Below are 17,051 nucleotides of genomic sequence, written 5' to 3'. Positions count from 1 at the left end.
AATTTTGACGAGTGTCCTAGTATGGGACATACTAGAAATGCCTGAGAAATAATGGTAGTTCACAAAATGAAATGATGACTAAACATCTTCGTATACAAGCTCCCACTAGAATATAAATTCTATGGTGGCAAAGATCTTGCCTAATTGGTTCATTGATGAATCCTATCACTTGGTACCATGCCTGACACATGGTGGGTACCCAAGGAATATTGGTTGCCCAAGTTACATAACCTCCCTGAGCCTCTATTTTCTCACTTGTAGAGCTGGAGAGATTAATATCTATCTCACAGGAAATGCTGCATGTAGAATGTCTACAGACATCCCCTTCCATTTAACCAGCATTTAGGAATTATTACATGCTATTGTAATCTTGACAAAATGTCAGTAAAATACTGGATTAAGCAGTAACAAGGCAGAGAAACAGATCCTCTTGTAAACTGCTGGTGTGAATGTAAATTGGTACAGGCTTTCTAGATGGCAATGCGGCAGCATGAATGTAATGAAAAGCCTCATAAATGTTTGTTCTCTTTAATCCAGTAATTATCCATTTCTAAAGTGTATTGTAGGAGGATGGTTGAAATGCTCAGTGAAATATTTACGATACTGGGGGAAAATATGGAAACAAACTAAATGTCCACCAATAATGGATTAGGTAAATACGGATGGTACATCCTCATTACAGAAATTTCATCAGCCATATGAAAGGGTTTTGTCAAAGAATATGAAATACCATGTCCAGAGGTTTGTCAATTGTTAGTGACAAACTCCAGGTTTAAATCAGCGTTATTTATTATCTCATACCGGTAAAAGAAGTCTGTGTGATGCGATTGTGTGTGTGGATAGAAAAAAAGACTAAAAGTATAGATTTCATGATGTTAACAGTGGTTACGTCTGGGTAACGGACTAAGAAGTGATTTTTATTTTTGCTTGCTTATATTTTCTATTTTCAAACAATGAAGGTTGGAGGGGAAAGGATTTCGACACAAAACAATTCCTCTAGTTCGATTAACAGGCATTTCTAGGTATAGAACAAATACTACCGAAGGTGTCCCCCTAGTGGAAGGCGCGACGCGGCTGCTGCGGGGACACCTGGTTGAGACTTTATTTTAAATAGATTATTATATTCAAGACCTTTAGAGAGAAACAAGAGCCTGAAATTAGTAAACTATTCTGCTTACTCAAAACATTTTAAAGGGGGAGAGGAGCCAACAGCAAAGTAAGGAGCAAACCACACCCTGGGAAACAGGTGCTGCTCAATCTAGGCGCACTTGGAAGATTGACAACTTTTTCAATTGTCAAAATCAGGGAACTAAGCTACTTGAGTTTAATTCTCCTCTCCTTGCTTTTTGGTAGTTTGTGGTCTAGGTCTAGGTCTAAGCCGCACAACTTGACCGAAGGGACCGGGCAAGATTGAACCACTGAAGGCTCGGGGGTGGAGCCTGAGGGGTGGAGGGAACACCTATCGGGAGCGCTGGGGTCTCCCGGTGACTCTACAAATCTTCGGCTCCACTCGGCTCCTCTTCGGCTTCCTTCGGCGGACGCTGGTCTCTTCGGTTACGATCGGCCAGCGCGCGCCTTCTAGGACTCGGCTCTCTTCGGCTTCCTTCGGCCAACACTGGTCTAGGCCTCGGCTCTCTTCGGCTACGTTCGGCCTACGATCGTCTCGGCCTCGGCTCTCTTCGGCTACGTTCGGCCTACGCTCGTCTCGGCCTCGGCTCTCTTCGGCTACGTTCGGCCTACGCTCGTCTCGGCCTCGGCTCTCTTCGGCTGCGTTCGGCCGCGGCCCCGGAAGGGCGCCCATGGAGCCGGGAGCGCCGGCCCGGCAGACTGCTATGGCGCCGCTGCTGGAGTATGAGCGGCAGCTGGTCCTGGAACTACTCGACACGGACGGGCTCGTCGTGTGCGCCCGCGGGCTCGGCGCGGACCGGCTCCTCTACCATTTCCTCCGGCTGCACTGCCACCCGGCATGCCTGGTGCTGGTGCTCAACACGCAGCCGGCCGAGGAGGTGCGGCCGCCGGCGCGGGGGAGAGGGGACCCCGAGAGCCTGTGGGGCCTCCTGAGAGGTCGCAGGCCGGGGCGCGGGTGCGAGGCCTCTGAGGGCGGTGCAGGTTCCTGACACGGCTGCGAGGGCGTTGAATGGGGGTCCTGAGGCAGATGCAGGTCCCTGACACGGGCCCGAGGACGCTGGGAGGATGGAGGGGTCCTCAGGGGGATGCAGGTCCCTGACACTGGTGTGTGGACACTGAGAAGATGGGGGGGGCTCCGAGAGGGATGCAGGTCCCTGACACAGATAGGAGCGTGTTGAGTGAGGATCCCTGACATGGGTGCAAGGACATCTGAGAGGAGTAGGGGAGTCATTTGAGGAGGATGGGGGCGGAGAGAAAGATTGGAGGTCCCTGAAGGGGACAGGGATGTCTGGAGGAGGATATGGATAGGAATAATGAGGGGGGTCCTAACGTTGGATATTGCTGGGGTCAGAGAAGTGGGGTCCCTAACAGGGAACTTGATGGGGATGGAGGAATCTCTGAGGGTAATGGGGAGACTGAAAGGAGACAGCTGAGGCTGGGGAGAACCCCCTGGGGAAGAGGAGGGACTAAGGGGGTTCACTAAGGCTGTGGGAAGAGGGGCAAAGGGTCAGAAGGGAAGGGAGCTGGAAAGCTGAGGACATTGGGGAAGGGTACCTGGGGTTAAGGAGAATGGAGGACGCTGAGGAGGGCGGAAGGGGGTACACCTGTGTTGGGGGTATTGAGAGGTGACACGGGCTGGTCCAGCAAATCTGATGAGCCCCTAGATAGAGCAGGTGGCCAGGAGGAAAATGTCAGCTGAGACTAGTGACCACAAACTCCTTGAGGGCAGGGATGCTGTCTGATTCCTCTAGGTATCTAGATTGACAGAGAGCCTCTCCCACCACAGGGCCCCCAGTATGGTAGTGTTGGACTGAAGGTGTAAAGGGCCCTGGGCCTTAGTGACATGAAATCCCCTCTAGGGGATCAGGACAGAGCTAATAGTCTGAAACACTGCCTGGGAAGATTCCTTGTTATCTTCTCACACAGTACACTTGCCTGCAAACCTGGCTTTGGTGCGAAGTATTTTCTAGGTAGCAGAAGTCTTTTGACCCAGGGTTTAAAAAGTCTTCTTTGGTTGATGTTAAAATGCTAATAACAACTCAAATGCAATGATTTCTTAGTGCAAACCCAAAAGCAGAAACAAAACCCCAGGTAAATGTAGACTGGTTGGTTGATCACCCTGAAGTAGTAAATTAGTTTGTATATTCATTATGAAGTTCATTATCTCTGAGAAAGGCAGCATCATTTTAAATGCAAATTTCTGCAACCTAATAAAAGCTGCCCTGTAGTAAACTGCCTACTAATCCAGTTTGATTTGATTTAGGAGTATTTTATCAATCAGCTGAAGATAGAAGGAGTTGAACACCTCCCTCGACGTGTAACCAATGAAATCACAAGCAACAGTCGCTATGAAGTGTACACACAAGGCGGTGTGATCTTTGCAACAAGTCGAATACTTGTGGTTGATTTCTTAACCAATAGGATACCTTCAGATTTAATTACTGGTAAGAATTTGAAACTTTATCATTATTTATATATAAATTTGCCCTTTTTTTTGGTCTGTCCCCACTGCTAAACTCTAAACTAGAACCTTCTTGTGGGCAGCACTGGATGTTTTTGCTAAACATTGTGCTTCCAGGTGTTAGCACAATACCTGACACATTTTAGATGCGCAATGAATGCTTGTGACCTGAATAAGTAACTAAGCATAAGATTGACTTTTTCTTGTTTTCTGAGCTCATATTCAGTAAATACTTACTAATTGGCTGGCATTTGCTTTTAGAACCTAATCAGAATTAAAATATTTGTAAATATTCTTAGTATATTTTCTAAAATATTTGGTTTTCCTCTTTCAAGAGTATATTTTCTCATGATTTGAAATTAAACCAAGTAGTTGCTTAATTATTTTGAGAAGAATGGTTTAATTTTAGCTAGAATTAATATAGAAAAGGAATTATTTTTCATTTTTATTTGTCCTTTGGGAAGCCTTTTCTGATTTCTCCAAAGCTAATTTAGGGGGGCCCTACGTCTGTGTTCTGAGGTTACCCTGTGCTTCTCCAGTATAGCACTTGAGAACACCACCTATGTTTTCCTGTTTGTCTGTCTCGCTCGTGAGATAACAAGCTTCATAGGCACAAGAAACAACTTGTTCATCCCAGGCTGAGTCACTGGTACATAGTATGTACTAAACACATATTTGTTGGGTGAATGATGCATAGATATGCTTTGCTCTTTAATGAGCTTCCGGAGGGCAGAGAGACTATGAAATTCATAATCATACTTCCCACTATATCTATCATATTGCCTTGAACCTAGAAGACCCTCAAGAAATATTTAATGAATAAATGTATGAATGAATACCTTATGTAGTTCGTGGTGAACTGATTCAGGAAAAGTTTTGTTATGCTTTTATAACAGTTATAATTGTTATGAGTCATGACATGGGCTGTGTGGCCAGACTCACTTGACTTTGGATGGTAATGCTACTGCTTCCAAGCAAGTTACTTAATTTTCATGAGCCTCCATTTTCTCATTTCTTAAGTGAAGAAAATAGTGTCTCCTATAGTTATTGTAAGGATTAAGTGGGATAAAATAAAGAAATTGCTTAGTATAGTTCTTGGTACATAGTGAACACAATAAATATAGCAAAAAAAAAAGTATTGGCTTTTTATAACCAGAAATCTTCATACATCATAGTCTTTTACTGTTTGCTGCTTTCTTATAAGTGTAGTTTTATTTTTTATTTTTTAAGTTGATAAAATGGAAAATGTATATATTGAAATGACCGCTAGATGTCAGTATTTCTCTGTAACTTGAAGTAACAGTTCAACCTAATTAGGCAGAGAGCAATCTGAATCAAAGAAATGTCCAAAGTATAGGTTATAGGTATTTCCTAATTAAAAGTGCAAAATTCTGTCCCCATTTCTGATCAACTCCCAGTAGTGAAGCTGGAGCTGCTACTGCTGCTTGGCTGAATGGAATGGAAGTGAATGCCAGAAATGGATTCCTTCCTACTCGCCACCCCCTGGGATCCTCCCCAGGAAGCCCGTGTAGGGCTTTCACCACAGCTATTACAGACCAAAGAGCAGTCCTCGAAGCATGTAACCCTCTGGAAAGTACTGACTGCCCCCAGCCCTAACTTGTTCCCCTGTCACCACCCGTTATCACCAGCACACCCCACTCGAGGTGTCCCTGCCAACCACAACTCCTAAATAGTGAGAGGACTGTAAATATTTACCCAGATTGTTCTTTCAGAAGAATGGGACAGGAGGATGCTTTCATTGCTAGCACGGACCCTGACATCTCCAAATAGAACTCAGAACACACTTTCCCCTGGAACTTTAAAAAAAAAAAAAAAAAGTTACATGTGAGATTTGTGCACCCAGTGCTGTAATTCAGCTTTATGGTCGTCCAACAAGCATTTAATTTGCTAAGCGTCCCTTGTTTGGCAGGAATGTGGCAGGTGCTGGAGATAGAAAGATGAATGAGACAGTGTGGTGAACTCTTCTTGAGTTAGGCTGCTTCTGGGTTTGAGCCCACCTTCACCATGCACCAACTGTGCGACCTGGGGCAAGTTTCTTAATTTCCATAGGACTCAGTTTACTTATCTGTGAATTGGAGACCTTCCTCCTAGGATTCTGGTGAGGGTGAGATGAGACAGTGTGTTAGCGCCCTAGGTGGCTCACAGCGAGCAGTCTGTGATTCCTACTTGTTACAGTCTTCTTGTCTTCAAACAGGTTAGTAGAGGAGACAGATGTGAAGAGGTAATGACAGTACAGTATGAGATACGAAGTGTTAGGGGAGCATAAAAATTTAAGTAGGTTTTTGTGGGACTGGAATTGCCGCCACTAACATAACCTGCTTGTGGTTTGTTTATTTTTTTTTTGAAGAGAGGTCCTCAGGTCGGGTCACTTAGTAGAAAAAGTCTGGCTTTGCTCTCAGACGCACGTGATTTGGAACCTTTGGTCTTGCTTGCTGGGTGACCTTGATTAAGTTGCTTCCGTTTCGTGGTCTCATAATAATACCTACCCTGTAAAATTATTGTGAGGATGAAACGAAATAAAATTCTGTAAAAGTACGTAACCCCAGGGCCTAGATATAATATTAGTTCTCCTCTCCTCCCTCCTGGGCTCCAAAAGACTGACAACCTTTTGGAGAACATTTTGTTAAACTAAGGTTCACCTTTCCTTTAGAAGTCCATCTTTATTATTTTTAACTTTATGTAATATTTCAGTCCAGGCCAGCAAGTGTGACCCAGTAGAGTACTTGGAAAAACCTGCCTACTGGGTACAGAACCTTTTTTTTTTTTTTTTAATTATTTCATTGGGGTCATATTGGCTTACAACATTGTGTAAATTTCAGGTGTACATCACTTTATTTCAGTTTCTATATAGACTGCATCGTGTTCACCACCAACAGTCCAGTTTTGTTTTGTTTTGTTTTGTTTTGTTTTTTGAGGAATATCAGCCCTGAGCTAACACCTATTGCCAATCCTCCTCTTTTTTTTTTCCCCTTTTTCTCTCCAAAGCCCCAGTAGATAGTTGTATGTCATAGTTGCACATCCTTCTAGTTGCTGTATGTGGGACGCAGCCTCAGCATGGCCCGACAAGTAGTGCGCCGGTGCGCGCCCAGGATCCGAACCTGGGCCGCCAGTAGCAGAGCGCGTGCACTTAACCGCTAAGCCACGGGGCCGGCCCCAACAGTCCAGTTTTTATCCGTCACTGCACGTGTGTGCCCCTTTACCCCTTTCACCCTCCCCCCACAGAATCTTTTCTGAGTATTAAATGAGTTATATACATGTATTGGGGTTATTAAAAATCCTTTGTCTACAAATTCCTAAATAACCCTGTTAATTTTTACCATCTTTGGAAAACAATTAGAATAAATTTTAGCTCCAGCGACCTTGATCCGAAATTCACACACCAAAACAGTAGAACCTGAGTTGAGTATATTGAACTACCAGAGTCATAAATTACCGTTAGTGTCGTTTTCCAGACCCTAGGAGTGATGAGAACTGGAGCAAATACGTGCAAGTACATTTATAACAAATATATGTATGATAACTGGCTTGATTTAGGTCTAAAAGACTGAGAATCATCATAGAATAATTGAGTTTTTGATCCAGAAGTGACGTCTATGCACTGTTATGCACATCTCGTGTCTCTCCCCAATTTATCACTGATCATACTGCATCAAAATGGCATATATATACAGACACACACACACACACACACACACACACACACACACACACATGAAGGATCATTTGGTCCAGTACTCTTGTTTTATAAAAACAAGTAAGGAAACAAGTGTAATTATCCTTGTTTTTGTGATTCAAGGGTGTCATTACCACACCACTCCAAAAAACAGATGTATTAAATATATTCAGTAAAGATTTTTATTCTAAATGGACTAGTTTACCTCTCAATTGATGCAGATGTTGCCCAAACTTCTAAAATGCAGCTATTTTGTATAGTCCACATCTGATTCACATGTAAAAGAACTGGTGACCCACTTCACTTTCCGCCACCATGCCAGACACGCCCCACCCCAGGGCCTTTGCTCTTGCTGTTCCCTCAGCCTAGAACTTTCTTGGTCCACATGGTCACAAGGCTCACCCATGGTCCTCAACTCCACTCAGGCTTTACTTAGATATAACCTCGATGAGGCCACACTATCTAAAATTGCAAACCACCACCCCTCGCACGTAGTCTCTCTCCTCCTTCTCTGATTCGTTTTTCCTCTTTAGCACTTATCACCTTATAATCTACTAAATAGTCTCCTTATTTATATTGTTTAAGTGCCACGAGGACAGGGATTTATGTCTGTTTTGTTCTTGGCTATATCCCCCGCCTAGAACACGGCCTGCCTGTGCTCAAGTAGGCACTCAAGAAAAATGTGGTGAATAAATGAACAAAAGTGGGCATGGAAACTACATGTCCATTCTGTAATTTAAATTATGATTTTACCCCCTCAGGCATCTTAGTGTACAGAGCTCACAGAATAATCGAGTCTTGTCAAGAAGCATTCATCTTGCGCCTCTTTCGCCAGAAAAACAAACGTGGTTTCATTAAAGCTTTCACGGACAACGCTGTCGCCTTTGATACTGGTTTTTGTCATGTGGAAAGAGTGATGAGAAATCTCTTTGTAAGGAAGCTGTATCTGTGGCCAAGGTAAATAGCAGTATGTGACAAGTTTCTGTGAGAGAATCTGCTGTAATGTAATTTTGCACTTTAACGTAATGTAAAATTTACTGTAATTGCACTTGACACATGGAAGTCAGGTTCATAACAAGTACATCCAAATGTAAATATATGGTCACGACATTTGCGATTCTTTCAAAAGGAGAGAGAGATGTGATCGTTATTTTTCTGGTAGCCCATCAAATCCATCCAAGGGCAGCCACTCTGTCCTTTCTTGGACGTGTAGTGAAACCCCCAGGGCTCTAGAGAATCACAGATACAACAGCTTCGGGTGAACTACAGATTTACGGGCTACGACTCCCACTTTCACTCTGAAAATTACCCATCGGGGAAATTAAGCATGAAGATTTTGAAGAATTTATGTAAATTTCTAGGAAAAACATAAGGTTTCAATTTTCAAACATTTTGCAGCCTATGCTAATACGTATATTGGTTATACTGTATGATATTTAGGAGTCATTGTTGTGGTCTTTTTCCTTTCTCGGTTATACCTTATTTCAGGGATCAACATGCTTTTCCTGTAAAGGGCCAGATCGTAAACATTTTGGGCTTTGCAGGCCGTGTGGTCTGTCACGATTATTCAACTCTGCTGTTACAGTGTGAAAGCAGCCATAGATAATATATACAGTGGGCATGGCTGTGTTCCGATAAGACTGTTTATAGAAACAGGTGCTGGGTTTGGCCCAGACCATAGTTTGCTGACCCCTGCCTTATTTGAATAATACTTCCATTCATTGAGATTCAAAGTGTTCCTGAAAACATTGTCATTTTGCTTTCCATTTTGCTTCTTAATTGCATTTACAAAAAGCTATTAGAATATTAAACCGAGACCAGAAATACATAGTTGTTGAAACTCTAGAAAATATTTGAAAACTATTTGTCTCTTTAGGTTCCATGTAGCTGTAAACTCGTTTTTAGAACAGCACAAACCAGAAGTCGTAGAAATTCATGTTTCTATGACCCCTGCCATGCTTGCCATTCAGACTGCTATACTGGACATTTTAAATGCGTGTCTAAAGGAATTAAAATGCCATAACCCGTCGCTTGAAGTCGAAGATTTATCTTTAGAAAATGCTATTGGAAAACCTTTTGACAAGGTACTCCATTTCTTTTCCTTTTTAAGCACAGTTTGTTATAGTTTTAAAGAATGCAAGTTATTTTAATATTTGTGATGTTTTTAATAGGAATTTGCTGTTACTTTAGAATTAAATTGGAGGTGATTTAAAGTATAGTTTCTTTGGTTTACTGGAAAGTAATAATTTGTAGTAAAATGTGTGGATTAGTGTATAAGCATAACTGATTTTTGCGGTTTTAAGTGATTGTCTCTTAGTTTAAGTATAATTAAGAGGAGGATAAATAATCTTTTTACTCTGAAATGACGTGGATTTCTACAAGTAGAAGAGTTTACATAAGAATGCTTTATAATTATATATAAATTTATGATCTCTTTTTTGGAATAAAAATTAATTTGGATGAGTTTTCATTACTGAGGAATATGAAACTTGCTCTGTCTTAAAATTACATTCTGAATTGAGAAAATGGTAAGACTTTAGTTCAAGGAATTTTTATTCTAACTGATTTTTTTATCATAGATTAATGTTAATACAGATATGTAAATGTCTACGGTTGAATTATAGATACAGAAAATGCTGACTTTTAAAAAATTTGAGGCAGCTTTTTTTCATATTTTGTTAGAACAAATTCCTGTCTTTTAAACTCTAAATCAATCTTTCTCATTTCTCTGATTCTTTCAAAGTCATATTATTGTGAAATAATGATACATAAAACTAATTTCATGTGTTTTGTTGCTCTATTCTTAAAGTAAATTTTATTAAAATTTAGTGCATGGTAAAACCAAAAAAAAAAAAACCTTCATATTCTTATAATAGAATGTATATGTCCCTAGAAAGACAAAATATAGCCTAATATGTTATGTACTAAATTTCTGTTTATCATCTCCTGACCAGTAAAAGTCAAAGTATTATTTTAGGTATTCTTTTAGTAACCAAATGTAAATATGGACGTAACTTTCGTCTTGTTAGAAAATTTAACTTTTATAGATGATTTTACAAAAGATGCATGTAGTTATGTGTCCCAATTTGTCTAGGACAGTCCCAGTATCTGCCTGTTGTCCTGAAGTAATTATTATTAGTGTCATTTCATTTTCACAAGAATCCCAGTTTAGACAATAAATTATATGGTCATCCAGATATTACTCCTGCTCAGTATTAAATTTCTTAGGTAAGATGCCATGTAGTGATGCTGCTTCCATATCATGCTGCAAGTATTATCGTTTTTAGTTACAGAATCAGTTTGTGAAGGAAATGTTCATATATATGTAGCTGTGGATAGGTAGGTACCTACGTAGTATATACATAAAGCTGTTCTGTGGTTTAGGCAACTGTTTAGGATCTTTAAAAATATTCAAATTTCGGGCCAGCCCCGTGGCTTAGTGGTTAAGTGCGCGCACTCCGATGCTGGCAGCCAGGGTTCGGATCCCTGGCGCGCACCGAGGCACCGCTTCTCCGGCCATGCTGAGGCCGCGTCCCACATACAGCAACTAGAAGGATGTGTAACTATGACATACAACTATCTACTAGGGCTTTGGGGGGAAAATAAATAAATAAAATTATTTAAAAAAAAATATTCAAATTTAGTTGTTAATTTAAGAAATATTTGCCCATCAGTGAATCACACATAAACAAAAAAAAACTAAACAAACGTTTTACACGAACAAAGTAAGGTACATTGCTGTTTAATTTGATACTGTGTAGTTGCCTGGTTTATGCTCTCTGCTCCATCGTCCAACCGGATCCTGCGTCTTTATCCATCCGGGTTACGGTCACAGCCAAACTTAGCAGAAATTGAATGTGTCTGAGCTGCATGCCTTGACTCTTCATAAAAACAAGTAATTGATTATCTGATGTTTATCAGGCCTTTTCTCTCCTGACTAATAATGTAAATGTGGATAATTATGAATTGACTCTATCTGATCATAAAGAGTCTATTGATGAGACACCCTGCTTTATATTTAAAAAATTAAACATTATTACTAGAATCTTATGAACTGAAATTTCGTATTCAATTCTTTGGGAGATAATGTTTTTGGTTTTTTGGTGTGTGGTAAAATATACATAGCATAAAATTTACCACTTTTAGGTATGCAGGGGACAATGGTTGTTGAAAGTATAATTTGTATTAATAATAGCTCTATTGAACATATTTTAGCAATACTAAATTTTATTCTTGTTGTAGACAATCCGGCATTATCTGGATCCTTTGTGGCACCAGCTTGGAGCCAAGACTAAATCCTTGGTTCAGGATTTGAAGATATTACGAACTTTGCTGCAGTATCTCTCCCAATATGATTGTGTCACATTTCTTAATCTTCTGGAATCTCTGAGAGCAACAGAGAAGGCTTTTGGTCAGAATTCAGGTGGGAGATAAAAATACTAATATTATTCTAGGAGCTGATTTGAATCAAGTTCTGGATGTTGTTGGGGAATCAGGTGTGGGGAGTGCTATATTCATGGTACACTAAGATTTCGAATTACGTTTTATGTTCATAGCGCAAGGATGGAGGTTTTATTGATAGCTAATGTTTCCGCCTACTTAACTTCTGTTCTGTATAATAATAAATATTCATATCCATTCCAGGCAATTTTATTTCTAGAAAAGACTGTGTATATTACAGGCAGTTCCCAACTTAGAAATAGGTTATGTTCTGGAAGTTTAGTTGTTAAGAACTTAAAGTTCATTTTCCCCAAAGAAACAGCAAGGGAGTATGGGGTTTCATCAGCTAGAGTGCTGAATACTAAAGAGAAGAGATTTGTAGGGAAACATACATATACAACTGGCCGCCATTTTGTTTTCCTACCTGTCACAGCCTTCCCCTACTATTGTGACCTCTCTCACTGGCTAGATCAGTGGTTTTCAGAGTGTGGTCTATGGGCCCCTGGGGCCAAGATTTAATATGATTAATAATTTTTACTGCTTCATCAGGGACATCCTTGACAAATAAACTGCAGGTGCATAGCAATGAAGAATACATTGACTGCTAGGACACTTTGGTTCCACCACCTTGATTTGTGGTCAGACACCAGCAATGTTACCCACCAATGCTTTTGCACCATCACTGGAAATGTCACCACAGTGGAAGAAAGTCAAATAATGAGTTGGTATTATTATGAGAATAATTTTGAGGTCACAGACCCCCTGAAAACATCTTGGGAACCGCCAGAGGTCTGTAGGCCACACTTTAAAACAACTGGTCTAGCCAAACTGTGACAGAGGCCACAATAAGGGAGAAGGTTTGGTTGGGAAAACAAGATGGCAGCCAGTTGTATATATAGGTCATGTGACCATCAGCTATTCTTTAACATTAACCATCAATTGAAGGCTTTTTTTTTTTTAATTTTCATATTAGGTTGGCTGTTTCTTGACTCCAGCACCTCGATGTTTATAAATGCTCGAGCAAGGGTTTATCATGTTCCAGATGCCAAGATGAGTAAAAAAGACAAAATGTCTGAAAAAATGGAAATTAAAGAAGAGCAAGGTATTTTGTAGGCTTAAATCTTTAAACGTGTCTTTTATTTAAGTATTTGGTGTGGAAATGCTTATCAAGTTACAATGTAATTTTAAATCTCCTTCAGGCATGTGAAGAATGTGTACCTGTATGTTAAAGGTATATTACATGTAAAATGTTAAAAGTATTCATCATGGCAAGGGTTACAATCCGTTGCCACCATATTCCACATAACAAATGCCAAGTATCTGTCAAGACTATTCTTACTGCTACATAAGAACTATAGATTGTTTATTTTTTTAACTTCAGAGTAATTACTATTTTTGGCACTTATAGTCTTAGTGGAACGTTTTAACATCCCTTATAGCTTTTCGAGAACATAAATATAAGAGAATGAGGCAAATATGGATTTTATTCCAACACTCATCTAATAGGTATAATAAATATCATTGGTTTTTTAAGTAGGTATAATAAATATCATTGATTTTTTTAAGGGCTAATGCTTACTTTCTGCCTAGTTCAAAGGTCAGTTTCAAAACTTAATTAAATATATTAGTGATGTGAAATGAAAGTTTGATTGTTGTGTACTTCCATCTTGTGTTCAGGATTGTGAAAATCCTGGGGATTTTAGAAATCATAAATACTGTGGTTCTGTACTGATTCCTTTATTTTGTGTAGCAGCTTACGTGTAATGTCACAGTTGACAACTAACACAGAATCTTCTCTTATTAGTGACCATGCATATAACTTTCTATTACGGCTTTATGAAACCTGTATTAATGTTGGTTTGAAGTATCTTTCATTGAGACCATAAGTACAACTTTTTCAAGAAAGCAGATTCTATCTAGCATTATGAAGGAAGCTCAAAGGAATGGGCTTATGGAATGATGCTTGTATTATCTGTTGTTTTGAAAGCCTTTGGAATACTTTATGGATAAATATTATCACATAGCAGGAGGTTATCTTTTATTTCTATACAGAAACAAAAAAGGAACTGGTCCTGGAGAGCAACCCGAAGTGGGAAGCACTAACCGAAGTGTTGAAAGAAATTGAGGCAGAAAATAAGGAGAGTGAAGCCCTTGGGGGTCCAGGTAGGAAAAAAGGAGAGGATGACATTTGCTTTCAAGATTGAGCAAATGAGTCTTTTTCATTAGCTCTTTAAAAATCGCTTACCATTTTGTTTATAAAATGTAGAAGAATAAATGCCAAATGAACACTGAGATCCTAGCGGCAACCTCCTTTCTGTTCATTTGACGTGATTTTTCTCTAGGTTGAATCATTGTGTGTTCATGAAAGCAGGGTTTTTTTACTGGTTGGGTTCTTGGGACTTGTATTTAAAGATGCAGCTAATCTCCACATATATATTCACCAGGCTTTAAATCTGGAATCCCCAAGGAGAAAGCTAAAGAGTCTTATGTTTTATATTTTCAGCAAGTATCTTTCCAGAGAAGCCTCAACCAGGCTATAAATGACATTGACCTAGCCCTAAAAAAATTCCAAATTTTAGGGCTCCTCTATTCAGACATAAATATACTAAAAGATTAGCACAGTAGACTAAACCTGAACTAAATTAAAAAATAAAACCAGATAGAAAATAAAAGAAAATCTAGATTTAAAAAATATCTATTGAGTCTTTGAACTTCTGCAATAAAGGCAAGCACACAATCCCTATGTTAGTAAATATGCCGGTGATATTATCCCAGAACTTACCGTGCTGTGATTGAAGACCCAAAGTCATACATGCTCACTTAGAAAAAGTGAAAAATATAAAGACAAAAGAGAAGGAAAAAAATTATGTCTAGCAGCCACTGTTAAATTGGCATATTTCCTTCCTGGTGTTCTTTCACTTACTTTCTGTTTCACATTGTTAAAGTCATAGTGTAGATATAATTTCTGGAAGTAGAATTAAGGAGTCAAGTGATAGAGTTCTCGAGACATGTTATTACATTGATTTATAGACGGTTTTCATCCATTTTCATTTTTTCTAGCAGTATAAGGGCTTATCTTTTTCACTTAGCTAACAATGCCTGGAGATTCTGTACATTTGTGTGTGTATACATATATTATGTATGTATAACAGTTTTATTAATTTGATTAAAGAAAAATGTTATCTTGTTTTAAATTTTGATGTTTGGTGAGCTCAATATTTTCTCCATGCATTTCCTCTTTTGTGAAGTGTCTAGTTTCCTTTGCCAGTCTAGACTCTGCCCTCAGTTTGTATCGGCATTTTATAAAAGATATTACCATTTACCATAGTTGTTGCATAAAGTTATTTTTTGTCTCTAGCTTTTTTAATGCACAGTTTTTTATTCTCATAGAGTCAATCTTAGATTATAGATATCAATCTTCTTTGAAATTTCTTCCATTGCTTTTAAGCCTAGAAAATCATCTCCACCCAGAGAGCTGGAGAATAGTCACCTTTTTTTATGATTTAATATTTAACATTTGACTTTATAATCCATTTGAAATTTATTTTGCTGTATAAGATCCTCTGGAAAATTATTAATTAAAAAAAGCTTCTTTAAAGCCTTCATTATACCATGGCTATATATTCATAAGACTCTAAATATTTCTGGCTTCAACTTTACTCAAAAGATTTCAGTAATCCTGGTGAAGAGGTGAACGCGTTTGATAAGCATCTGAGACCTTTTTTAAACAAATTGTAAATGTTGTATCCTCAGCGCCAAGGGGTAAGCTGTGTCTTCCTGTGGGGGAAGGGGCAAGGGCCCCCGTGAGGTAGTAGTAACACAGCGTTGTTTTCTGCTTTTAGGTCAAGTACTAATTTGTGCGAGTGATGACCGAACATGTTCCCAGCTGAGGGAGTATATCGCTATTGGAGCAGAGGCCTTCCTGTTGAGGCTCTACAGGAAGACCTTTGAGAAGGACAGCAAAGCTGAAGAAGTATGGATGACATTTAGAAAGGAGGACACCTCAAAGAGAAGGATGAAATCCACCAAAAGACCCAAAGACCCCCAAAACAAAGAAAGGACTTCTACCAAAGAAAAGACTCGCAAAAAGAAAAAACGAAAGTTGACTTTAACTCAGATGATGGGAAAGTCTGAAGAACTGGAGGAGGAAGGGGATGCCAAGGAAGTGTGTCCTAGAGGCTTAAGCAGTAGCCCAGGAAGCTGCTCAGAAGAAATTAAGCATGAGGAATTTGATTTAAACTTGTCATCGGATGCAGCCTATGGAATCCTGAAAGACCCGCTCACCATCATCCATCCCCTTCTGGGCTGTAGTGACCCCTACGCTCTGACAAGGGTGCTGCACGAAGTGGAGCCAAGATATGTGGTTCTGTACGACGCAGAGCTCACGTTTGTTCGTCAGCTTGAGATTTACAGGGCAAGTAGGCCTGGGAAACCTCTGAGGCAAGTTATAAAGAATCGGAGCTGTTATCTTATAGGCTTCAATTTCACAGTTCTTTAGGATTTAACACAGAAACTATACCAGTTGCATATGGGTTTTCTTATCTTTAACATTCCATTGTTGGGATGTTGGTTAAGTTTCTGAAACCTTATTTTGCTTTCTGATCAATCTGGCGAGTTTGCATAGGACGGATATCAAATGTTGTAGCAGAACAACGAATCTAAGGGAATGCTTGCGTTCTCGTTACTTCCTGCTCTCCTGTTCTGTACCATGTTCTTTATGCACTGGTTGTGGCTCGTGGAGTGCTGTATCTGAAAAAGTCTAGGAAATTTACAATATCTTGACTTCTACCAAAAGTTAATATCATTATGACTCAGCTAAATAATTTCAGTCTTCTAAAATGTCTTTCTTATAAATTTTAAGAAGTGACTCTTAGTTACATCCACATAAAACTAAAGTATTTGGGGAATTATTGTACCAAGTTTTCTTGAGTTTCAGGAAATATCAGATGAAATAATCTACAGAAATATCAGATGAGAAAATGATGCCTCCCAAAGAATATAGTGTTCTGGCTCTCCAGTTATCTGAGGGAAATAAACAGCAAAATTAATATCCTGAACTCAGTCTGAACCAAAAACAGAGCCAAAAGAAACCTTTCTAGCAGTTTAACTAATGCAGCCTTTCAGAGTAGAAATGAATGGAGGAGGTGGATCAGAAATAATGCAGGATGAAGAGATTAGATGAAGCTGGTAAAATAGTTATAGGCTGGTGAATTCTTCATACATTGCTATTGATCAACTTCGTAGATAGCTTGTGTGCTCCAAAGTTCTTTCTTGCCTGAAAATAGAAGAATGTGATGTTTGGAAACATTTCAGAATCAGAAGGGCCCT

The 17,051-nt window shown here is 39.4% G+C and overlaps 1 protein-coding gene across 1 annotated transcript in view; it reads left to right on the top strand.

The window, feature by feature from the left end:
- The first annotated feature begins 1,799 nt into the window (after nucleotides 1–1,799).
- Nucleotides 1,800–17,051, top strand: part of ERCC4 (ERCC excision repair 4, endonuclease catalytic subunit) — a 30,072-nt gene continuing 14,820 nt past the window's right edge. The window contains exons 1-8 of the mRNA XM_058570026.1: nucleotides 1,800–2,006; nucleotides 3,392–3,572; nucleotides 8,045–8,240; nucleotides 9,160–9,367; nucleotides 11,526–11,706; nucleotides 12,697–12,825; nucleotides 13,776–13,886; nucleotides 15,566–16,163. Of these exons, the coding sequence (XP_058426009.1) occupies nucleotides 1,800–2,006; nucleotides 3,392–3,572; nucleotides 8,045–8,240; nucleotides 9,160–9,367; nucleotides 11,526–11,706; nucleotides 12,697–12,825; nucleotides 13,776–13,886; nucleotides 15,566–16,163 (1,811 nt within the window). The remainder of the gene's footprint in view (nucleotides 2,007–3,391; nucleotides 3,573–8,044; nucleotides 8,241–9,159; nucleotides 9,368–11,525; nucleotides 11,707–12,696; nucleotides 12,826–13,775; nucleotides 13,887–15,565; nucleotides 16,164–17,051) is intronic.

The sequence above is a fragment of the Diceros bicornis genome, chromosome 26, assembly GCF_020826845.1.
Source record: "Diceros bicornis minor isolate mBicDic1 chromosome 26, mDicBic1.mat.cur, whole genome shotgun sequence".
In the NCBI taxonomy this organism is placed as follows: domain Eukaryota; kingdom Metazoa; phylum Chordata; class Mammalia; order Perissodactyla; family Rhinocerotidae; genus Diceros; species Diceros bicornis.
The sequence above is the reverse complement of the archived record's forward strand: the minus strand, read 5'-3'. Positions and strand labels throughout refer to the sequence as shown.